Source organism: Heterocephalus glaber, unplaced genomic scaffold, assembly GCF_053883595.1.
Source record: "Heterocephalus glaber isolate CG9 unplaced genomic scaffold, H.glaber_assembly_v1.0 deba00000331, whole genome shotgun sequence".
Taxonomy (NCBI): domain Eukaryota; kingdom Metazoa; phylum Chordata; class Mammalia; order Rodentia; family Bathyergidae; genus Heterocephalus; species Heterocephalus glaber.
In genome coordinates, this window is record NW_028258142.1 from 496,671 (window position 1) to 521,705 (window position 25,035).

General features: G+C 47.3%; 1 protein-coding gene across 5 annotated transcripts in view; it reads right to left on the bottom strand.

Annotated features, from left to right (window-relative positions):
• The window catches only part of Kcng2 (potassium voltage-gated channel modifier subfamily G member 2), an 80,689-nt gene that overhangs the window by 10,527 nt on the left and 45,127 nt on the right, over positions 1–25,035 (bottom strand). For 3 of the 5 annotated variants that reach the window (XM_021242175.2, XM_004861911.4, XM_004861910.4), the window contains one exon: positions 21,496–22,229. In XM_021242175.2, coding sequence (XP_021097834.1) covers positions 21,496–22,152 — 657 coding nt within the window. In that variant the 5' untranslated portion in view covers positions 22,153–22,229. Of the gene's footprint in view, positions 1–21,495; positions 22,230–23,763; positions 23,898–25,035 lie in introns of all 5 variants that reach the window. The other 2 variants (XM_087190943.1, XM_087190933.1) reach the window with 1 other exon arrangement.

Below are 25,035 nucleotides of genomic sequence, written 5' to 3' on the forward strand. Positions count from 1 at the left end.
GTATGTCTTTTTTTTTTTTTTTTTTTGGTACCAGGAATCCAATTCAAGGCCTTGCATTTGCCAGATAGGGGCTGTGCCACTGAGCTAAATCCCCGGTCCCTTATGTCCTTTTTGATGAAATGTCCGCTCAAGTCTTTTTTCTCTTCTCATCCCACAGTCTTGCTTCTCTCTACCCCTCTCTCTTTTGCTTGTGAGAAAGATTCTTGCTAAGTTGCCCATGCAAGCCTGAAACTCACAATCTTCCTGTCTCAGCCTCTCTAACAGCGGGGATTACAGGCATGTGCCACCATCCCTGGCTCCTTCTGTCCCCTTTAAAACTGGATTTTTTTATAGTTGAAATTATCTAAGTGTGAGTCCTTTGTCATATTTGCATTTACAAATATTTTCAGTCAGAGGCTTGTTTTTATTCTCCTAATGTTCTGCAAATGAAAATGTTTAATACTGGTGAAGTATAATTTATCAATTTTTTATAGATCATGCTTTTGATGTCATACCTGAGAACTCTTTGCTTAATCTACATAAGCAAAGATTGTTTTCTACTGAAAGTTTTATAAGCTTACATTTTGTACTTGATGTTTAAGTCTATGGCCCATTTTTTTTTTTTTTTTATGGTACCAGGGATTGAACTCACGACCTTGCTCTTGGGAGTCAGGCAGCAGAACCACTGAGCTAAATCCCTGGCCCTATGACCCATTTTGAAATGAAGTTTTGTATAAAATACAAGGCATGGGCTGTGTTTTTGTTTTTTAATGTGGAAACCCAGTTGCTGTAGCTTCATTGTTGAAAAGATTATTCTTTCTCTATCCATTGGCTCTCCACTTTGATAAAATCAGTTGATTAAAAAAAAAGGCAGCATAAAGATGGAAGCAAAATACAGGGTCTCTGGGAGCTGGAATTGAGACACCTGGAAAACAATTTAGTGAAGCAAAAAAGTAGATGTCTGGAAATCAGGAGGGAGCTGACAGGAAAACTGTCACCAGAGAAGCTGGAGAAACAGAACACAATGCAGAGAAAAGAATGAAACAGTCTAGAGAGGCCACACTGACTCCTGGGCAGGTGGAACTGTCTCTGCTAACACAGGTACAAGGTAAGTTGGAGGTCAACATTTCCAAGAGCAACAGACTGGGCCAGCAGCGCTGTCCTCCCAGAAAGCCCACAGTTATCTTAATTGCACAAAAAAAAGGGGTTTTACTCTAAAAGTGACTCCTGTCACATGTCAGGCCAGAGTTGTGAAGAAATCCAGTGCAGCAACTGCCATACTCGAGAGGGTTTAATCAGGAGCATTTTGGGGTGGGTAAATTTAAGACTGGGCTATAGAACAATTATAGAACACTGCACTTTAGGGTTTCTGGACTCACCCTACTACAAGGTACAGTCACAGAGAGGGCACAGGCTAAACACAGACCCCCTGAGAAGTTTAAACAAGGCCAGGAAGGACACAGGGGCCACCCTCCAAGTTGAGAAGCCAGGGGCTCAAGTGTGGCTTTTGGAGAGGCCTGGGTCTGAAAGTGCTAGCATCAAGTCTAGTAGACTGCTTGATACCCTACCCTGCCTGGCTGCTTCTCCCAGCACAGAACTCAGTGGTCTGTTTGTTTTTTCCATCTGCCAATGTGAGCAGGGACATACGTTGGCTAGGACAGTTGCCACAGCCTGGGGTATACAGACAGATGGGCCTCTTGAGCAGAGCAGTACACCTCACAAGCCCCCAGGCTGTAAAACTAGGCAGAGCAAGTTGTGACTTGGATCACACAGAGGGACACAGAGACTGAGCAACAGGAGTGAAGATTGCCTTGAAGTTGACACCACTGACCAACCACACCCATCAGAAAAGGCAGGGAAGATTCAACATTCACACATAAAAGCATGAGAGTAGAAATAAAATAGGTCTGAGTAGTGAGTCACTATTCCTCCCCCATATCTGGTGGATTTCAGTACTGCAAACCCTGGAAAGAAACCATTCATTCAAAAACACAAAGGAATTTTTTTGACTCATTTCTTTTGTTCTTGATTGGTTTTCGTGGGGTTTTGGGGTCTTTTTTCCTTATTTCTTTTTTTCCCCTTTATTTTGCTCTCTGCTTTCTCTTGTTTTCAACAATGTTAGGTCTTTTCTATTACTCTCTATTACTTCCAGCATAAGGATAGAATCTTAAGAGCTACTAGAGAAAAGCAACAAATCACTTAGGAAGATAAACCCACTAGTATTACAACAGACTTATCAAAACAAGCCTTAATGGCCAGGAGAGCTTGGAGTGAAGTGTTTCAAGCCCTAAAAGAAAACAATTTCCAGACTAACATATCCTTCAAAACTATCTTTCAAAATTGATGAAGCAAAAAGATCTTTCCATGACAAAGAGTCTATGGGTGGGTACTGAGGCAGAAGGTCCCTGCCAGGCAGAGAGAGAGGAGCAGAGATTAGAGGGCTGGGCTGGCTCAGATACCTCATACTAGCACAAGCTGACTCTTGGAAAACTGAACAGTTTGGAGAACTTCCCCAGAAGATGAGGTCCCTGCAGACTCAGGGTTTAGATTGTCACTGTCCATTTCCTATGAACACAGATGGACCAGGCCAGTTTCCTTGGTGCTGAGGCTGCAGGACTCTGGGCCACGCTGACTCAAGCTGCACTTCCTTCCCCTGGTGCTCAGGGGTGTCTAACACAGGCTCTCTTTCATCTTGCCTTTATCTCCTCCCATCAAAAATTCAGTGGCATCTGCCTGAGAAGGAGCACTGACAAGGAGCTCGACTCTGAGCATCTTTCTCCATTAGTTAAATGAAAGCGTGAGGACAGGAGACCCTAAATGCCAATGTGAGTGTCCAGCAGGCAGGACAGTTGCTTTTCAGACACCTAAGCCTGTGACTTCCCTTCTGGGTGCCCAAGAGTCTACTTGATGTATGATTACAGTCCTACACTTCCCACATCCCTCCAACTAGGGCACGAGTATATTCCCATCTCATCACTCCAACCATCTGTTGGATGTGCCCAGGCATGACAGTCAGCAGCAGTGCCACCCTCAGCGGTAGGTATCCACAGTCCTGAGCCCATGGTACTCACAGACTGGACACTGAAAGATAAACCCCACTGTCCCCTCACTGAGTAACTTTGTGTGCAGATTCCATCTTTACTTCCCATAAGTACCTGGAAGAAATATTTAACAAATTTCACTAACCACAAATTTGCAACAATTTGACTTTAATTGAGGTTTTCTTTTCAATTATCTCTGGAAAAGCGCTCTTGTAGTTAAATCTGGTGATGCAACAGAGAAGTAGCAGAGGAATGTCAAATCTACCGGAGAGAACCAATGAGGTAAAAATAGCTCAGCAGTTATTTATGCAGAAATAATGAATTACTCATTTCGAATTATTTGTGCTGAAGCAGACGTGTCAATTCATTCTGCCAACACCTTGTTAACTAGTTTTGTGCTGTCATACATAAAGACACAAATTACAAGCATCCCTAACTTCTGCCTTCTCCTGGCTGAACTAAACCTGGTCTTCAAAGGGTGCTGGCACACTGTGTTTGCTAGTGCACACTGAGAAGTATACTCTGTATCAAACAAGAACATAGGATTGGTGGCTGCCCACATTGTGGCAGCACACACTGTGCATGACAGTGTGCCATCTGCAGCTGTGAACTCCACCGTGCTCTTGAGAGCTTCATGCGTTCACTTGCCCAGCTTTAAAGAGTGAGCTGAGGTCCCAGCAGGAGGTATGGAGAGCAAGGATAGAACATTTACAAGTGGTGATGCCTCCTACAAGTATGAGGAGAGGGTGTCCCACTAAGACAGAAGAGTTCCAGGTCACATTCAATTTCCATTTGGGCCTAATAAGGGCAATTTGTAGCCTTGGTTCTTTATTGATGTTAGCTGTGTTCCAAGGGCTGCATCCCACAGCTGTGGCACTCGATTAAGGGTGGGATATGCTTACTTTCTCCTCCACCCTGGGCTCTGTGCCCAGCTCAGTCCACTGAGCCCTTTGTCTGTAGCATGTGGATTGGTTTGAATGACCTAGACTGCCACTCCCAGAAACTGTAGAAGATGTGTAAGGTGTTGATTCAAATGTTTACGTATTATATATGAGTCCAGGCGCATCCTAAGCCTTCAACACCGCTCACTTGCCACCTGCGTTCCCAGAGTGGACTTCCTGCTGAGTGCACACACACTCTTCCCCTGGACAGGCGCCTCCATTCCCACGTGGAAGGCCTGCTTCTGAACATCCTCACACACCCTGGGTGTGGACAAGTATTCTAGTCTTTGCTAACAGGATAAACAAAATGATAGCTCATTATCTGACCTGTATTTCTTCCTCTTTTGTTGGTACCGGGGATCGAACTCGGGTCCTTGCACTTTCAGGCAGGCAGTGGAACCACTGAGCTAAATCCCCAGCATCCCCTCATTTCCTTTACCACCCATGTCTTTTCCCATGTTTGTGGCCATTCCTAATCTTCACTTTTGGTTCCCCTGCCTGGCCCTCCTACTGTGGTGCTGTTATTTTCTAATTAATTTATTGGAACTTCTATATTGAGGACACTCGCCCTTTGTCATATATGTTGCAGTTTTATTCTTATGTTTATTAGTACATGTTTTCAGTACACAATTATTACATTCATCACGGGGAGGCGGTCCATTGCATAACACATCTTAATTCTTTTTACTTCCCCTTGTCATCCCCTTTTTTCCCCCTCCCTTCATCTCTAGATCTCCTTCGCATTTACCTCCTTCATTTGTATTCTTTTATTTTGCTGTTTAAATTATTTATACTTTGGTTTTCTCATATAAGAGAAATTGTACAATATTTTAACTTTGGTTAGTTGATTTATTTTGCTTAATATTATGGTCTCAAGGTGCATCCATTTTCCTACTAGTGACTCAAATGTGTCTTTCTTTATGGCTGAGTAGTACTCCATTGCATATAAGTACATTTTCTTTCTCCACTTATATGTCGATGGACTGCTTTCAAGATTTAGCTGCTATGAATTGTGCTGCTATAAACATGGGTATGCATGTATCACTGAAGTATGTATTTAATTCTTTCAGAAGGATACCTCTAAAGGAAATAACTAGGTCAAGTAGAATTTCTAGTTTTAGTTTTTTGAGGAATTTCTATAGTGGTTTTTAGTTTACATTCCCTCCAATAATACAGAAAGTTTCCCTTTTCTTTGCAGCCTGACCAGCATTTATTAGTATTTGATTTCTTGATGATAGCCATTCTTTCTAGGGTAAATTGGAATCTTGGTGCTATCTTAATTTGCATTTCTCTCAGACTCAAAGACGTTGAACACTTTTTTCATGTATTTATTAGTCATTTGTACTACTTCTGAGAAGTGTCTATTCATTTCAGTTACTTATTTTGTGACTCTTTTATTTTGGGTTTTTTTGAGTTCTTTATTCTAGATATTAGACCTCTGTTGGACAAGTAGCTGGCAACAATTTTTTCCCATTGTTTGTTTACTATGTTGGCTCTTTCCTTTGCTGTGCAGAAGTTTTAAATTTTTATACACTCCCACTCATTGATTTTGATGTTATTTCTTGTGCCACCAGGGTTCTGTTGAGAAAATCCTTGACCTATGTCTGTATCTTCAAGAGTTTTCCCTATTTTATCTACCAGTAGGTTAAATGTTTCTATTTTAATATTTACATCTTTGATTCATTTTGATTTTAGTTTAACACATGGTGAGAAACAGGGATGTAAACTCAGTTTTTGGCATGTATATGACCAGTTTCCCCAGCACCATTTGTTAATGAGGCTATCTTTCCTATTTTTGCCTTTTTGTCAAAGATCAGATGACTGAATGTCCCTGGGTTGTTTCCTCTGTTTTGTTTCACTGATCTATATGTCTGTTTCTGTCCCGGTACCATGCTGTTTTTATCACTGTAGCTCTGTAATACAGCTTGAAATCTGGGATTGTGATGTCTCATGCTGTGCTTCTGCTGCCCAGGGTTACTTCTGTTATTTTGGATCTCTTCTGGTTCTATACAAATTTTAGATATTTTTTTTTTAGTTCCATGAGGAATGCCATTGGTATTTTGATTGGGATAACATAAAATCTATATATCAGTTTTTACACTATGGCCATTTTGACAATACTGGTTCTGCTGCCAAGCAGAGTGGCACACACCTGTAATCCCAGCACTCAGGAGGCTGAGACGGGAGGACTGCTGTGAGTTTGAGGCTAGCCTGGACTACACAGTGAGTTCAAGGTCAAACTGATATAGTGAGGCCCTGTCTCAAAAAACCGAAAATACAGCCGGGGATTTAGCGCAGTGGTTCTGCCACTTGCCTTGCAAGTGCAAGGATCCGAGTTCAATCCCTGGTACCAAAAAACCCCACAAAACCCCCCCAAAAATATGTGTGTGTGTGTGTGTGTGTTTCTGCCTATCTAGGAACAGGTATCTTTCCATTTTCTGATGCTATCTTCAATCTCCTTTTTCAGAGTACTGTAGTTTTCATTTTAGAGGTCTTTCACTTCCTTTTTTTAGGTTAATCATATTTTTCTTGAAGCTATTATAAATGACATTCTTTTCCAGATTTTTCAGTGGGTTCATTATTGTTGCACAGGAATGTTATTGATTTTTGGGTTGATTTTGTATCCTGCTACCTCACTAATTTGTTTATTTATTTATTTTTTTATTTATATATTAATTGGTACATTTTAGGTATACAATACATTTACATTTATCATTGGGTGTTTGTACCTGAACATGATGTATCTTAATTCTTATTTTTTTCCCCATTACCTGTGTGCCTTTCACCCCCACCACCCTTCCCTACTAATTTATTAGTTCTAGAAGTCTTTTTGTGGGCTTTTTTGAGTCTTCTATGTAAAGGATCATGTCATCTGTGAATAAAAATAATTGGACTTCTTTCTTTCCCACATTATCCCTTTTATTTCTTTTTCTTATCATATAGCTCTGCTTAAATTTTCAAATAGTATATTGAGCAGGCATGGTGATAGTGGACATCCTTGTCTTTTTCCTGATTTTAGAGGAAAAGCTTTTTGGTTTCCCCTGTTTAATATATTTTTGGCGGTAGGTTTGTCATAAATAGCTTTTCTTAGATTCTCAATCTCATAAGATCTTTCCATAACTGTTTTCTTCAAGGGTTTTGTTTTATTTATTTATTTATTTTTTATTTATTTTTGGTACCAGGGATCAAACTCGGGACCTTGCAGTTGCAAGTCAGGCACCGGAATCACTGAACTAAATCCCCGGCCCTTCTTCAAGGTTTTTATGAATGGATGTTGGATTTTATCAAAGGCTTTTTCTGTGTGTATTGAGATGATCATTTGTGACTTTTGTCCTTGCTTCTGTTTATGTGATGTAATACATTTATTGATTTGCATATGTTGACCCATCCTTGGATGCCTGGGATGAAGCTTACTTGGTCATGATGTGTGATCTTCTTGATGATTTGTTGTACTCTGTTTGCCAGTATGTTGTTGAGGATCTTTGCATCTATGTTTACTAAGACACTGGGCTGTAGTTTTCTTTTTCAGTTGAGTTCTTTTCTAGTTTTAGAATCAAAGTAATGCTGGCTTCCAGGAATGAGTCTGGTAATTTTAACCTTTTAGTTCTTTTTAGTCTGAGTGAGGCTACTGGATTTTAATTTTTTACATTAACAATGTCTTTCTCATGGGCCAGGGACTTAGCTCAGTGGTTCTGATGCCTGCCTCACAAGCATAAGGCCCTGAGTTGGATCCTCGGTACCAAAGAAAAAAAAAAGATGCCAGAGATTTAGCTCAGTGGTGCTGCCACCTGCTTCATAAGCACAAGGTCCTGAGTTCTATCCCTGGTACCAAGAAAAAAAAAAAAGGGAAAAAATATAAAAATGTCTTTCCCCCTACGGCTTCTGGCTTTCTTCCCAGATCTAAAAAGACTTCTTAAAAAAATAAAAAGACTTCTTCAACACTGGAAAGAGAAAATATGTTTACCAACATTTTATCTTGCTAATTGTACTGATTTTGTTTTTCCCAGTTTCTCATATCTGGAATTTATTTAAATAGCATCCAGCACCATCTATTGAGATGGCCATGCTCTCTCACTGACCTACAAATACTTCACCTCATGTCCTAAATCCCCACACAGCCTTGAGCACCTATTTCTGTGTCTGATTATGGTTGTACTGTAACAATGAGCACACTTTTGTTGCTAAGTGTATATTTATTTAACTTTACTTATAGTATATTCCAATATCTGCTCTTACTAAGCATATTTTTGTTTCATTTTACTTGTAATATGTTCCAATATCTTGTCCTTGATAAGTATATATTTGATTTTACTTATAGTACTTTCCACTACCTGTTGTTACTAAGTATATATTTAATTTTAGTTACACTATGTACTGATGTGTGGTAGGCTATGGATATCACAGTGCACCCAGGGAGTCCTGTCTCCCCATGTCCTCAGTGGTCCTGGGCCAGCAGGGTGGTGGGCCGGGATGGCGTGTGGGTGCACAGGGTACCACTGGGGCCAGCTCCTGGAGGATGAGAGCATCATCGCACCAGCTGTCCCTGTGAGTCCCAAACGTGGGATCGTGATAGCGGATGCCTTGGGGACAGAGCCAGTCGACTCAGCCCAAATGTCAACCGGTCACCAACAAGCACGTGACTGTCACTCAGATCTTCTGGGTTGGGTGGGAATACTTTTTTTTTTGGTACTGGGGATCGAACTTGGGACCTTGCACTTGTAAGGCAGGTGGCAGAAACGCTGAGCTAAATCCCCAGCCCTCTCTACTGGGTTTGGGGCACGGGATTATTGTCTAGAATTTACAGGCTTGTCTTTCATGTGTATTTTCTGCTAGTCTTAAGAGAGTCCAAAAACACTCACTGGTATTCTGACTGACAGCAAAACATACATGCACTAAATCTGGGAGTAACTTTTCCATCCAGGCCCTCGATAAGCTCCTCTCATTCCCTGCTTTCCATACCCTTGACACTAAGCTGTGCTTTTCTGGTGACTAGTTCTCCCACTACATTTTTTATTACAGATGGTATACAGAAAATTGACCAATTTTTGCATATTTATTTTGTAGTCAGCCACCTTAGCAAATTCACTTTTTTCTAATGTATTTTCAGCTACGTTTCTTGGATCTACAAATAATGAGGCAAATTAGATACTGAAAAAAATATGCACAAAGGGCTGCTCTGACACAGGAGAGGAGTCCCAAGTGGGTGCAATCACAGCTCCATCTTGGGGTCTTGGGAAGGATCTGGTAAAGCTTGTGTTCAGGACACATCCCCAGAACAGGCACCTCAGGACTGAGAGGATTAGGGGCAGCAGCTCTAGTATTTTGCAAGCAAGAAGCACTCTTACCGACAGCAGTGAACTTGTGAATCTAGATCTAGAATTTTATTTTAGGTGTGAAGAGAACATTTACATTTACTTAGCAGTGCACATTGTAAATATTTTTTTTTCCAGTAATGGGGACTGAACTCAGGATCTTGCGCTTGCAAGGCAGGCATGCTTGAGAGGCAGATGTGCTTGCACGGCAGGTGTGAGGCAGCCACTGAGCTAAATCCCCGGCCCTTGTAAATATCATTTCTAAAATGAATAACTTGTTTACATCAACTTTACTAAAAGCTTATTAGAAATTAGTGCTAAGTTTGAAGAAATGTCTCTGCAGTTCTTACTGAGGTAGTTTCTAACCAGCCTGCCTGCTTTCTTCATTTCCCTTCCTCTTCCTCTCCCTCTCTCTCTTTCCCTTTCCAGAGTTCTCCCTTCAGCCTGTGATGGGGAGCAGAATAATGCATGGCACCCACAGGCTGAACTGCCTGGGGGGAACAAAGCTTCAAATCAAATCAAGCTTCAGGACAGAAACAGGGCAAGTCTTCATGAGTGGCCATTGAGGGCTCAGTGCTGAGCCTCAGACCTGAGGTGGTCACGAGTGCAGCACTTGCCCTCCTGCCTCCATGTTGACCTTGGATGTAGGCAGTGCTGAGGATGGTCTCTGGGAAGACCTATGCTGTGCACAGGTGGCTGTGCCCAGGGTGTGTCCTCATTGAGGTTCTGAAGCTGCTCCCACAGTTTTCTGATGCCAAAGAGTCCTGCAGAACTGATTCAGCAACTGTCCCTAAGAGTCACGGGGGTACAGTGCTCTCTGGGGATACAACGATGAAGAAGACAAAATGCCTCCTTTCCAGGGTCACAATTACAAATGTGAGGGGTACATCCAGACAGTGTGAGGCTGACCCTGGCCTGCTTTAAAATGGGCACAAGCCGAGAACTTTCTTGGATAGAATGCAGGTGATCTGGGAAGGCTCACAAAGGGGACAAGGGAAGGAGGAGGATGTGGGGCCTGCAGAGCTGCATGCTCAGGAAGTAGCGTGAGTGATGGAGAGAAACTGCCCAGTGAGGAGAGACGATGTGCCCAGTGAGAGGGGCAGTGCCTGGGCCCAGGATGTGGTGGACCAGTGGCTGCTGTTCCTCAGTGTAGGGCAATAGATAATAGGTGTGATTGATCGCACTGGGGAACGGATCGATCACACTGGGCATAAAGAGAATCAAGAACAATGAAGAGAAGGAAATTCCTAGTAGGATAACCAGCAGATAAAACATGTGAAAAGAGGTTTACCTCCTAGTGACAGAAAGGAAACTTAGGAAGCTACAAGATATTTTTTAGAAAGACAAGTGTATTTATATAAGGACCCCAGCACTGGGTAGACACAGCAGCCAGGGACATAGACACGTGGATGAGATGACACAGAATGGCACCACCTCCAAGGAGCACAGTGTTGGAGCCACCAAGGGTCGGGTCACAAGTAACAAGGAACTGGATGACTGAATACCTCAGAAATCACCTGTGGATAAGAAAAATGTTCACCCCAGAATCAGCCACAACAGCAAAGACCTGGAGACAAGAGTGACAATGGGAGACACTTAACATCAACATGACACGGCTGTGCAGCTATGCTAGAGATGTTTAGGAGAGGAGTTAGGGCAGTGATGGTGAACCTTTTAGAGCTTTCAATGATAACAAACAGCCTGGTGCGGCATGCCTGCCATAGGTTTGCCACCACTGCTTAGGACTCCAGTGCTGGGGAACAAGCTGGGTCACTTTCGCAGTGGCGGAAAGAGGCGCGAGAGGGACACCAAAGAGAAACCTGCTGGTCACCGCTTCTCGGCTTCATTTCATTCTGCTCGGGGAGCTGCTTGCTTCCCCCATCCTTCTGAAAGAGCAAGTACTTAATTAAGATCAGGGAAGCACTTTTGAGAGTTGGCACGTTCTTTAGGGGTGGCAGGATCTGAAGTGTGTTTGCTTCCTCTGGGTGTTGTGCCCATGCAAATGGTCCCGTGGAAGTGTCAGGTTGATTTCTCAAGACACTTGCATCTATGTCATTTCAGAAAGCAGTGACTGCCTATTTGGGAAGCAGGGTTTCTTCAGAGCAGGCCCACACTGAATGACAGCTTCTCTCCCTAGCAGACAAGGACCCCCGATGGACAGGTCTTCGGCACAGGGCTCCACTTGAAACCCCTACAGGGCTTCCCATGGTGCTGACAAGGAAATACTTTCTGCAAAATAGTCAGCACATGCTTCTCATCTGGAAACAGCTAGTCTGTTGAGTTGTGACAGTTACATCTTCTCATGAAAAACATCCCTTCATGTTATTCTTTACTATTTCAGGCTTACGTGGAGCCTAAAATCATCTCACTTCCAACTTCTTGAGTCTATTTTCTCAACTGAGTGGTGCCTGATGAATTTAGGGTTGGATGAATTCAGTTCCCTAAAAAACAATGCGGCATATTTGCCAAAATAATTCAGTCCTATTTAGGGAAATGCTGGGAGGCAATGAAATCATACCTACACACCCAGAGAAACCCTTCCATTTCCACTTACTTCCAGCAAGCTCTCAGTAGTACCCAGCTATCTCATGTTGGGCAGCCATAGAGGGGACAGAGGACCCCAGCATGGGAAGTGACAGTTAACAAGGAACGGCTTACTTCAGCAGCCTTGTACCTCTCCACCCCAGAAAGCTGGCAGAGTAGGTGCAAGCTCACTTCTCCGTTCACAGCTGCTTCTCCTCTCTCTGGCCCCTGAGAGTGCCACGGGGCACCATCAGGGTGCAGCAGGGGCCACTCCAGGTGGGCTGCTTGAGGAGACCAGCACAGGCCCACAACAGGCACTAACTGGGAGCTCTGCCTGTATCTTCCAGGGCTGTGCCGTCAATGAGGCCAGGACAGTCCTTCCCTGGAGGCTGTGCAGGAGCCTGAACGGGGGACCGAGGGCTTGGGTGGGCCAGGGGAACAGAGGTGCTTGCTGGTCTTTGCACTGCTGATCACATCCACCTGTCGGGAGGCAGAAGGGGCCATCTTAGTGCATCCTGTCCCTGCTGAGAGCCTCCTGCTCTCTGCAGAGCTGGTCTGTTTTGATTAGCTTTCCTGTGACTGCTGTAGACAACAACTAACTCTGCTTGTCACTGAGGAACTTCTGGAGCTAGAGGTGAGGCTACCCACCTCCCAGGCCAGGCCCTCACTGCTGCTGCCACGGTCCATGCAGTGCTTTCACGTTATTGTTTGCAAAAGGGTACAAGACCCCTAATTCTCAGGAATCATTCGATCTAATCTCTATGAAGAACCTGCATTTGATTGATGAGGAAACAGAGGCTTGAGAGGAGAAATAAATGTTTTAACGTCCTGAGCAGTCCGAGAGGTTGGCCAGTATCAAAATCTGCTTCTTATGGTGGCAGAAGAGACCAAGGGCCTTGGATAGATGGTGGAAAAAAGAATCTTACAACTTTTATTCTAGCATTTGAGCATGATTTTTCTTTTTCAGACAGAAGCAAAAATCCAAGACACAACTCTCCTAGTTTTGTCTTGCCAATTCTGTGTAGGAAGTAGAGGGAAACAAATGCTCTGAGCTATACCTTCATCCTGTGCTCAGCTATTCTGTGTCTCTAAGAGCCCAAGCAGGGCCTCCCATGAAACAGACAGAAACCCCAGGGTTGGGGGAAAAAGACTGAGCTTCCCATACCAAGTCTGGGCAGCTTGGTGGGGCCGGGCTGCAAGGTGGTGGGGGGTGGGCAGGTGGTGCCATACCCTACTGGACGCAGCAGCCTGATAACAGTGTGAAGGCTGAGCCCCTGCCACACACTATACCAACCTCACCTTTTCAGCAACAGAAGGAATGAACCCTATCTCACAGAGAAAAATAGTGGACAGTTAGACCTGAACCCCAGACCCAGGCTGTACCTTGAGGCTCTGCTACTGCTCTGGGCTGACTCATTTCATAAGATCAGTGCCAGTCTGCTGACTCCTGCACCAGGTCTTTGCAAACAGAAAGCTAAACCCATTACCAGTTTGATGGGGGACATGAGGCCTGGAGCTCACCAAAAAGTGGTCCTGTGATGCCCTGGCTCTGGCTGAGCACAGCCCATACCCTCCACTTCCCACACACCTGTGTGTGGGCAGACTGAGGTTGGACCTTGGGACACCTTCCACTGCAGAGGCCCATCAGGGGCACTGGCAGCAGGCTGCAGTCAACTGTTGGCTGTGATGCCACAGGCTACTGACCAGTACCAACTTGAGCAACCAAAACTCTGCCTGGGCCTGTGACCCAAGTGTGCCCTGGACTTCTTCCTGACACCAGAGCCTAGGATGTTTGGCCTCAGCTTCATGAGAAGCCCCCTGCCCTGCTCGCTCCTTCCCTTGCTGGGTAGAAGGGCAGCTATGGAGGTTCTTGGGATGCAGAGAACATGCTGACCCGCACTGCCCATATCAAATGCTGGATTGAGAGCTTTCTGTTTTTGAGATTTTGGAGTGCAGTTCTGTTGCTGCAGCCCTAGCACAGCAGCCATCACCACTGTGAGGGAATGGGAAAGCCTGAGAGGTCCCCCTGGTCTTTCCAAAGGAATCCATTCCCAATGCAAGAGCCCTGCCTGCCAGTCCAGGTCAGTTTTGTCTTGTGGTCCCAGGACAAGTTGTGTCGACCTTCACACTTGGTGCCCACAGAACTAGGAGACCAGTCAAGGGCCCCTTGCAGATCATCCAGGGTCAGGGGATGACGTATATAAAACAGGTCTTTGGTGATGCTGAGAAGTGCAACTGCCATCTGTCAGTCCTAGTCTCATGGGATGCCAGTGAATGGAATCTCCTAGCCACACAGGAACAGTGTGTGGGATGGAGGAAAGGTCAGAGCTCATGTGATAGGGAATGCTGTATCCACCACAGGTGCCTGTGTATCAGCGAGACATCACTCTGTGTGTGCCTGTGAGGTTGTTTCTGGATGAGACTGACATGCAAAGCAGTGGGCTGGGTCCAGCAGGTGGCTCTCCCCAGTGTGTGGACTCGACTGGTTGGCTGAAGGCCTGAATACAACTGACTACAGAGCTGGGACAGCAGCCTCACCTGCCCACAAACTAGAGCATCAGCTCTCTGTGTCTCCCGCTTGTGACTGCAGACCTTGGACTTCTTGACCCCCCCATATGGTTGCAGTAAATCTCTCTACATACACATCCTTTTGTTGCATGTCTCTGTAGAACTCTAATCCGGCTCAGGGACAGCAAAGCTTACTCTGGAAGAAGCTGACAGAATGTAACGTGTGCAGAGTGACTGCAATGGAAACTTTGCCACCACTTTCAACACTGCTACAAAGACTTTCTTAGTGAATTCGACAGTCAAAATCCCAGTCATGAAATCTATAACTAATTTTTCTGGCCTTAATTTAATCATGTGAGTTTAAAGGAAAAAATCGACACATCCTACCAAATAGCCCATCATGAAAGGAAGTGATAAATTCTGAAAAACACTCCCTGCACCCACAAGCCTTCAGTGACAACAGGCTGTTCTCTGGCAGGCTGGCGTGCACAGCCTGTCCCTGCCGCCCGCCAGGACCCAGGCAGGTGCTCAGCTCTGTCTCCAGGCAACATAGTAGCCGCCACCACACAGATGGAATCTCGAAGCTCTCTGATAGAATAAAAATTTCTGTCTACCCGTCTCTCTGCACAATTCCCAGTCATTCAATGCAGACATCACAATGCAATGTACACATGGCCCAGAAGCCAACACCTGGGAACTTCCTGGACACCAAGATCCCACCAGAAAGACAAAATGCTGCCAGTATCACCAGGTTTCTCAGCAGATACACATTTCTCAGGAGAAGTAGCACTCCTTCCAGGTTATTCCACAACAATTAGGGTCAACCACAGTCGGGCTGTGATGGGATTTGTGTATAGATCTGGCACCTGCACTGTGGTCCCCGAGCTCCTGGGTACTTCACATTACTCTTGGATGGCAGCATGGGATGGTTCAGAGAGAGGTGTCATTTGTATTCTGTACCCCCAACCAGTGAAGGCTGCAGAGTCACTGAACACAATGCAAAGGCAACAGGAGCGCCAAAAGCACCTACCCTTTGTGCAGGCTCTTCTAGTATGGCTAGGGCTGGAGGCAGGAGTCTGCAGAAGGACCTTCATACTAAGCCCCAACTCTGTCTGAAAACAGGGGTGCTGAGACCCCACTTCAAGATTCTGGTCTCTCTGACCCCTCCAAATTCCCCCTCAGCCCTGACACCTAGTACTAAGACACACCTGCAGAGGTGCAACTGTTCAAGTGCAGAGACTGGGAAATCTATAGGAATGCTGGCTGTGAATTTTCAGAACATAGCTTTTGAGATCAGAGAATTCAGGGTCATTTTTGTGGCCACAGATGTTCAGTGCTAACCTGTTTCCACAGCCACGTGAACACTGTGGGTTTGGGCATCCCTGACCTTTTCTGGAAAGATAACAGCCACTGAGCAAATGATCCCGTGGAGAACAGGCTGTGAGGACTGTGACCAGCTGAAACAGGCTGTGTCCCACACAGCTGAAGCCCGGCCCCAAGGCGCACTCCCTCTGCTGCTGACCCAGCACAGGCGCCACGGCAGGCCCTCGTGCCCCAGTGGCCCAGAGCACAGGAGCCTTCCTACTGGGTAAGACGCTTGTCCCCAGTTTCCCAGGCTGGGCAAGCATTTTGCTCAGGATAGGTCAGGACTGGAAGCACTTGCTTCACAGGTAACTTGGCAGCTCTGTTTTTCCCCATCTTCTTGCTCTAGGGATGTAAACACACAGGACAAGGTCTTTACTCCTGAAATACTTCACCTTCATTTCCAAAATGAAGCACGGTCCTCTCCAAGGGACACCACAGTAATTTCCACAATGACCATCTCCAGGGTCATGAATGCCAGTTTACTGGCACATAGGGGTGGGATTCTCTGTGTCATCTGTGTCATGCTACATCTGCTCAATCTGGGATTATGGATACAATAAAGGACGTATGAAAAAGAGCTATGTCCCATGAGAACACACTTTACAGTTTCACAGAGCTGTAAGGAGCTACGAGCTGGCAGGCCATTAGATGATGTAATTGCAGCGTTTGGAAAGGCTGTGTGCAAACACACCAGCCTTCTTCCCTATAGCCACTGCCACTTCTCCTGGCCACTGTTACAGAGCTTTGACACACATCCCTCCTCCTCTCGGCACCTCACCAGGTGCCAGGATAGTAGGCGCACGTCAGGCTCCTCTGGAGGGGCAGCAATTGTGGTTTCCCATGCACAGCAAGACCCTGACCCTTGCCCTGGGATCAGGGCAGCAGGCTGGCCCTTCAGTGCGTCATGACTGAGGTCGGCTCGATAGCAGCCCCCCAGTGCATCCATGTCATCACCCCAGAACCTGAGTATATGTTACTTCACAAGAAAAAAGCAACTGGAGGGTTGCAGTAGTCGGCTTTCCATTGCCAGGACAACATACTCGAGATACACAGCTTAAAGGAGGAAAGATTTATTTTGTGGCACAGTTTCAGAGGTTTCAGTCCGTGGTCAGTTGGATCTATGGCAGAAAATCATGGCAGAAGGGCATGGTGAAGGAAAGCTGCTCACCTCCTGGGAGCCGGGAAGCAGAGTTAGGGAAAGAGCCGGCCAGGGAGGAGCCAGATACCAAACGCAGCCTCCAAGGTCGCGACGTCCCAAGACCAGACCCTTCTACCAGGACCACCTCCTGGGTTCCATGCTTCCAGCCAGGCGTCAAACGACAAGCTTAGCAGCGGCTCAATGGACTGATGAGTCAGAGCTCTTGTGTTCCTACCCTTTCTGAAACCACCACGGGACACTCCCAGCAGTGCGCTTTCTACCTTCCCACGAAACTCATCACCTCCTTCCACGACGGGCTGTTTAGCAGTACACTTCCCAGTCCAATCAAGCTGACACCCAAGATTAACCGTTCCAAGTGTGCAATGAAGGATCTCGGAATGTGAGATGGTCCTTTGTTACTTAGGTGGGCTGTGTGGTCACAGGGTCTTCAGGAAAGGAAGCTAGAGGCATCCAGTGGCACTGAGGTGCAGGTATACACTCTGGTAGTGCTGGAGGAGGGCAGCAAGCCAAGGGGAGGAAATGATTCTTCTGCAGCCTTCAGAAGGAACCAGCCCTGCTATACCTTGATTCCACCCCAAAAGACCAGGTTGGACACTGCCTACCAGAACTGTGCCAGAATAAATCGGCCTTGCTTTAAGCCAGGCAGTTGGCAGTGTTTGTTCCACTAGCTATGGAACAAACGGGAAGATCCCCGAGGGTGCTTCAGCCCGCGCCACCACATGCCCACATGCACCTGATGGCTTATTTAACTCACTCTCCTGCTGACCAGGCCTAGCACTACTGACAGTGTCACTTCAATGATGTAAGTTTGGGCTCTGGCTAAGGCCTTATCAGTGGCTCCACCCACCTGTCACCTGAGGTGACAGTCTCCGTAGTTGCTGGAAGGGGCCTGAGGGTCTGACACACCATGGCAGCACTGGGGCCATGTATGGCACATTTGGTGGCCACCACTGATGAGACCTTGCCAGACTCTCAGACCAGTCTGAGGTCCTGCCAGGGTTGACATGGGGTCACAGCTGCAGGCCCAGGTGCCCCTTTTTCACCAGGCTGTACCACCCCTCCCCCTGAGCGGGGCCACTAAGTGGGTGGCAGCTCTTGTTGCCTAGCAACCCCTTGGTCCTCTACACTGGAGGACAAAGCAGGAGGGGAGAGGGACCAAAGGTAGGTGCCAGAAAGGCCTCTCTCACAAAGAAGGGTGGGAGAGGGAAGTTTCTGGAGAGGTCTGGGCAGCTGGCTTCCCTGGGGTTAACTCGCCTAGCTGTGGCCAGAGCAGCTGCCCAGATAACCACCAAAGTGGACACCGGTGCGAGGTCCTGGCTGTGCAGTCATGGGTGGTCAGAACATGGGTCCAGAACCCCAACCGGCCCAGCATGGCCAACCCAATGGATCCTGAACAATCCAGGGATGGCATACAGTGTTTCTAGAACATCAGCCCACAGCACACCCGTCCCATACAGTACATGTGGGTAAGTGTGTTGACAGTGTCAGATCTGCCCTGCTCTAGAATTTCTGGCTTTGGATCAGTCTCTGTCCTTGTGTGCTATGTCTTGTCTGCTACCTCCAACAGTGCCTGAACTAACCAGGACAAAGCATAATTGATTTGTGTTGTTTTCAGCAGGGGAAAGGTTAGGGGCAGCCCATTCCTCACTATAAGACATTCACAAGCAACAGAATGACACCTGCCATCCCACTGGCACCCCTGCCTGTGGAAGGAAAGAAGCAGAGCCTGCCATAGCTACATGAGATGCAAGTAAAGGGACATGCCGGAGCATCTGTGATGGCCCTGCTAGGGCAAGGGGCTGGAGATCAGCAAACCAAGAACCATGGGTAGTGAGTCCTCTGAGTCAAGGTAGGATGAAAGCATAAACTCAGTGACTCTCGTTAACGCTTAGATTCTCAAAGCCTGTCACTTTCACATTCTGCTGAGGACAGCCTCAAGTCATGGATGGTCACAGGGCCATGAAGTGCTTTCTCTCAAATACCCTCCTTTTGGCTTCTCCTGAGTCTATAAATCTCCATGAATGTGTGTGTGGAGGTAAAATACACACAATGCAAAATGTGCCACCTTAACACTGAGTGCACAGATCAGGGCAGCAGGTGCTTCAGGGTCTCCACATCATCCTTCCCCAGAGCTCTCCATTTTCCTGACAGACACTGTTCCATCCAACACTGACTCCCTACCTCCATTCTGGCCCCTGGCACCGATCACTCTTTGTCTCTGTGAAATTGCTTACTGTAGTTATATCATATAAGAGAAATCATAAAATATTTGACTTTTTGTAATGAGTTTATTTCCCTGAGCATAATATCCTCAGAGTCCACGCCTGTTGTGGCATGTGTCAGATTTCCCCTCCCCATAAGATGGAAAATCCTGGAGACAGATGGGATGACAGCTGTGCAATGATTCCAGCACACTAAATGCACTCAGCTGTGCCAAAAAATGGCCAAGACGGCAAGTTTTACATATATTTTACTAAAAGAAAAAAGTTGGGCCAGGGATTTAGCTCAGTGGTCCTGCTGCCTGCCTCGCAAGCACAAGGATCTGAGTTTGATCCCTGGTACCAAAAAAAACCCCCCAAAAACAAAAAACAAAAAGGTTGATGGAATATGAAACTTTTCCCTTTTGCAAGTTGGTGACAACACCTGCTATGTATTTAGTGCTTCTTGTGTACAGTGGATAGACACTTCTAAGTGTCCTCCCCAAGTCCCCACTGCAATGGTCTCACAAAGGAACTGTCACCCTGTCCTTCTGACACACAAAAGGAGAATCTTGGCAAGGTGGCATGTGTAGTGTGGACAAAAGCCTGGCATGCTATCCTGTCTGCCCTCATTTTCTCACTACTCCAGAAGTCCGTCCTGGACAGATTTGGGGTCAGGATCTTCCAAGATGTGTCAGACAACATGTCATAGGGTATAATATGAGGCACCTGGCACCTGCCACCCCATACCTGAGAAAGCACTGTGTGCCCTAGAATCTGTGCACTCAATTTTCCCAAACACATTGGGTCAGTGGACTCTCTGGCAGGAACACTATTTGTTTTTCACAAGAGCTTGTATTCTGACAAATATCACCAAAGTGCTGATAGGCAGGGGGATTTAGTTCACACAGACATCCTCCAGGAGCCGGGCAGGGACTATGAGCTATGGCACCTAATGTGTTGAATCTGTAGGTATTTGATTACAGGTAAGGAAGAACCATTTTTCAAACAAGTTCCTGGCACTTAAAGGTTCCCCATAGCCCATCAACTGGCCAGAAGGTGATTTACTTAGCCAGGGCCCTAGTCGCACAGTTAGAAGCTCCCTGACTTCCAATCACTAATACACTACTGAAAGCCTCCACTTTCTCCCTGTCCATAACAGATGTTCTCAGGAGAAAGGTCTTTTCAGAGCTCTTCCTCCACTGCCAAGCAGCTTTCTAAAGGGCCTACATCAGCCTGCAGCACCCTCACTGAGGGAACCTGGGGGATATGAAAAGGTGGGTGACAGGAGAGCTGTGGATGACCCTGAGAGGATTTGGGGTTTGGGGCTCCCTAGAGCCTTTGTTAGCTGAGCAGCTCTGACTTCTCCCATTCCCTGATCCTACAGAAATGACTTTTCCTTCTTGTATACTGTATGGAATAACTGCTCCTAAGAAGCAGAGTCAGAAACTGCTGAAGACAACTGGAAATGCCAGCTCAGTCACAGGACACCCAACAATGAAGAAGCCATGCCAATATCCTAAAACTTACACTTTAATTTCACCTGCAGTTGGGGCTGCCATGCTCTTGGTCAATTTAGTTTCTCTGAATAATGCGTTGAGCCCACCAAACAAGCTTGGAGCACAACCTTCGGACACCTGAAGGGTGGAGCTGAGCTGCTGCCAGGAAGGGTCACTGTGGGAAGACAGGAGCCTCTGCAGGGGAGTCTGGGAGTGCCCAAACGCCAGAGGATGCCAGCGACATCTACATAGAAGTGCTCTCTTTCCCACTAACCCCAACACTTCAGACAACACAAACCCCTACCTGGTGCACATCCTTCCCTGGCTGCGTCCGGAATGTTCCACGATTCACAAAGTGCACAACTGCTGTGAGGCTTTCTCTTGATCTCCTTGCTTTGTCATGGGAACTCTGGTAAACCCAAAAGTGACACTTTGCCCACGTTTCACATGCTGGCAATCTTGGATGAGGAGGCAGGACAGAGAGTGGGGGCCAGAAGTGGACACCTCACAAAGCTAGCCCGGCTCTGGCTGCTGGTCTGGGAGAACGTGGAACCTTCATCTCCGTGGCCTGGGATGTCCAAATTTAGGGTTAAACCCACAGAATTCTAAACCCTTAAGATACTGAAAGTTTTTTTTAAAAGCTCCACGTTGTCCACACTTTGCTGACCTGACTGGCTGTACTATTGGAGAGATTTGGCAGAGAGGCACTGCGTGTGTCAGTCCTGAAACGCAGTTTGGAGACTAATGGTTAATTCGCCGGACCTCACTTGCAGCCATTTAACCTGTGTGGGCCAAAGGGTGCAAGGCCTTTGGTTCCAACCGCTGAAGGGGAGGGCCGTGCACAGCAAAAATCACCCTTACCTTGTTGGCACCCATCCCATCCCCGATGGCACCCCACCTTCCCAGGGATTACGACGTAACCTTGGACAGGCTGCTCAGCCTCCCCTCCTGCCCACGCCCCCACGCTCACCCGCTCTTCCTCCGCACGGATATCTGGCATGGTACTCAGGCACAGGCCGACTGCCGTGACGGCCACGAAGGCCACGGAGACACAGGCGAAGAGCTTGCCCGCCAGCCCTGAGTGCGGATTGTCCACCACGTCTCGGAGGCGCCGCCGGCCGCGCTCCAGCCGTCCAGGTCCCAGGGCACGCGCAGGGCTCCCGGGTGTCCCGTGCGCCGCCGGCCCTGCGCGCTCCTCGGCCACCTCCTCCTCGCGGCGGCGCAGGCGGCGCAGGCAGCAGCGCTCCAGGCGCGCCTCGTCGATGCCCCAGTAGGCCAGCTCGTCGCGGAAGGCCAGCGCGCATGGGCCGCGCAGCAGCCGCAGTTTGCCGGCGCGGAGCAGCGCCACGATGGCTCGGAAGGCGCACGGGCTGCGGTCGAAGAAGAACTCGTCGCGGCTCACGTCGTAGTCGTCGCACACGCGCAGCAGCTCATCGTGGCCGCGGCAGGCCCGCAGACGTTCGAGGCGCGCGAGGGGACAGCGCGCCAGCGCGGCCCAGGCCAAGCGCACCCTGCAGCCGCCCACGTTGATGATGACGTGCCGGGCGCGGGCCGCTCCGCCGCCTCCTCCACTGCCACCGCCGGGCTCCGGGCCGGGGGTCTCTGCGTGCCCGGGGAGCAGAGCCATGGCCCCATGTGCTGGCCGCGCGCGCCGAGAGACTGCCTGCCGCGGTCGCACAGTCAGGCCGGCCCGGTAGGCTGGGCCTGCAGGAGGAAAGAGGAGCGTTAGGGCCTCGAGGACTGATGGAGCTCTGTTTGGGATTAGACCCTGGGGCTGAGAACCGGGACTCCCCCTGCTTGGCCATTTCTCCTTTCTTTCATTCCTGAAGTCTCCACAAAATCCAAATAGTGGATCCTGTAAGCCTTCCAGCAGACCTGGTTAAATGGCGACCTGACTTTAATTCATCATCTAAAGAACAGTGATGCGCTCCTAGAGTCTGCTCTCAGACTAAGCGGTGGAAGGCTGTGGAGAACACTGTAAAATAAGATGGACTTGTATAACCCTAAGTGTGCTATAACCGTAAAGTGTGCTGTAACCCTAAAGTGTGCTGTGACTTTAAGAAGGCTGTGAGTGATGTGTAACCATAGTAACCATAAGATATAGAAGTAGAACCTTAAGCGGTGTGGAATTGATAAGGATGCACCCCAAACTGGACAGGGCGTGGTCCAAAATGGACAGTGTGGTAAGTCTGAACCAATACCACAAACGCCCAGTTAGAATAGTATAAAAGGCGCTGAAGACCTCAAGCAAGTCGACGATCCGTCCCACCGACCAGTCCACTAGTCAGTCTGTTGATCTGACTACCGACTGGGACACCTGTACCTGATCCCGCTGGAAGGAGCATCGCTGCCGACCAGACGAGACCAGGGGACGAGGCCAGCGGAGAGACGGACAGCCTAGCGCCGACTCGACGCCCTTCGTCTACGGATCGGACCCTCTGACCCTGGGGGAGGAAACGTCGCGCTCCCACAAGGACTTGCGCAGTACAGGTACAGGGACTTGGTAATTGGCAGACTTAATATTGTCTTATTTAATATGGTGTGATAATTGCATAGAAGTGAATTATAATAATATAAGTGTGTGAACTGCCATCCGAGTCTGAGTCCTCTTTACCCGCGGTACCTGCTCGCGACAAAGGCGTTCCATTATCTATGGCTGGAAATGCACCCTCGAGGTTCTAGGCCCGGGCTGGGTGGGCATACTTAAAGACAAAACTGCCTGCCCTTCAACAAATAAAGGTCAAAGAAGGAAAGAAAGCGGTGGGTGGGGTGGTCATAAACTAAAAATGGACTTAAGAAATGTCAGCCAAGTGCAATGTGTGGACACCTTTTATGGAGTTCAGAGTGGAAGAAATCAACTACAAAAAGATGTAAGAGTAAGAAAACCTGACCACTGCAGATGAATTAAAATTTTAAACGTGCAAGAATGGTATTGTGTTATGTGAAAAATGGGGGCACTTTTTCTCTTAGAGGTCCATGGTGCCATTGATAGAAAAGGTGGTCACCAACAAAACTGTCTTCCCTTGGCTTTCACTGATGTCGGAGCTGATTGGGGCTGGGTACCAGGGCTCACTATACCCGGCTTTGTGTTATGGTTTTGCATATTGACATTTCCAGGATGGAAAAGTTTTGTTTTGCTTTGCTTTGAACAAAACTTCCAAGTAATTTTGCTGCACAGCTGGGGTTGAGAACCACTGATATGGAGAAACAGAAACCCACAGTGCCTTGGGTTATCTACCTTGTTGTCTTTGTTATAGGTTCTCTGGTGTCCATGGAAATTCTTCAGAGGGACCTTGAGCTTTCTAAATTTACATGCAAACTGTTTTGCATGTGCATATTTTTCTATGAAGGGCCCACATTTCCCAGAGAATCCTACAAAAAAAGAGTGCATTAGTAATATCAGTGACTTTGACCTCACCAAGACTTCAATGGGTCCTTTTCTTTTTGTGCTGAAGGGTAGCTCCATCCCCTTCCAAATGTACTACCCAAGATGTGTCTCTGCTTCCTGAAAGGATGAGGCATCAGGCACTTCTGAGAACTGTGGCTATATGTGGCAATAAGGGCAGAAAAGCTAGGCAAGTCCCAATTGGTATTAAAACAGGACCACCTACCAGTGAGGAATCTTGGATATCTGGAGGGGGCAGTGCAGCTCAGTGTTCTTCCAGTGGATGATGGGCCAGAAACATCAGAAGCATGGGGAATCTCCTAGGAAAGTATATTCCTAGCCCCACCCTTACTGTTCTAAGTAACTAGAAAATTGTAGACCTAGGAGCTCCAGAAGTCCACCCACACCTTAAAGCAGTGAAAAAAAAACCTGGTAAAAACCTTCAGAGCCAACTTTTTGGAACTCTGGAGACTAACCAGAAGCTTGCAGTGGCCACAAGAGCACTTAAGAAAAAAATGGCTGGATCTTAGTAAGCATGAGCTTTACAGCATTCAAACTTACTCTGCTTCTATCCCTTGCTCCCTGCTCAATGGTGGCGTTGAAACACAGTCTACCACTGACACCAACCAGTACTGGTCCTGGAAGGAGGACCACAGACCTTATTTCTTAGGAGTCGTCATCCTTTTAACTTATCTGGTGGCTCCTGGGAAGACTAGCTGAAAGGCTTCTCCTTTATCTCAAGTAACTGGGAACTCTCCCAGTGCCACAGCAGCCAGCCAGGGAGCATCTTACAAAAACATTTATAGAAGAATATTTTACCTATTGCTGTCTGAGGCAGTGGGTTACAGCTGGGACAAACAGCTTGGGAGGAAAGGCTTCGGAATGAGGTACTTTGGGAAATAAGGATTTGGAACAGTTCCAACAAATTCCTAGGACTCTAGAATGTCATGCCTGGGCTGTGCCCAAAGACATCCCTCAGACCTCTGCTCGGGTTGACCTTTAGATGTGCAAGCAGGAGGTGAGGAAAGATAGGTGTGCACTGTGCCCAGCTGAGAGGCCATCTGCAAAACTGGAGTTGCTTTTCATTCTGGGCCTTCAAGAACATATGTCCAAGCACTGACCACT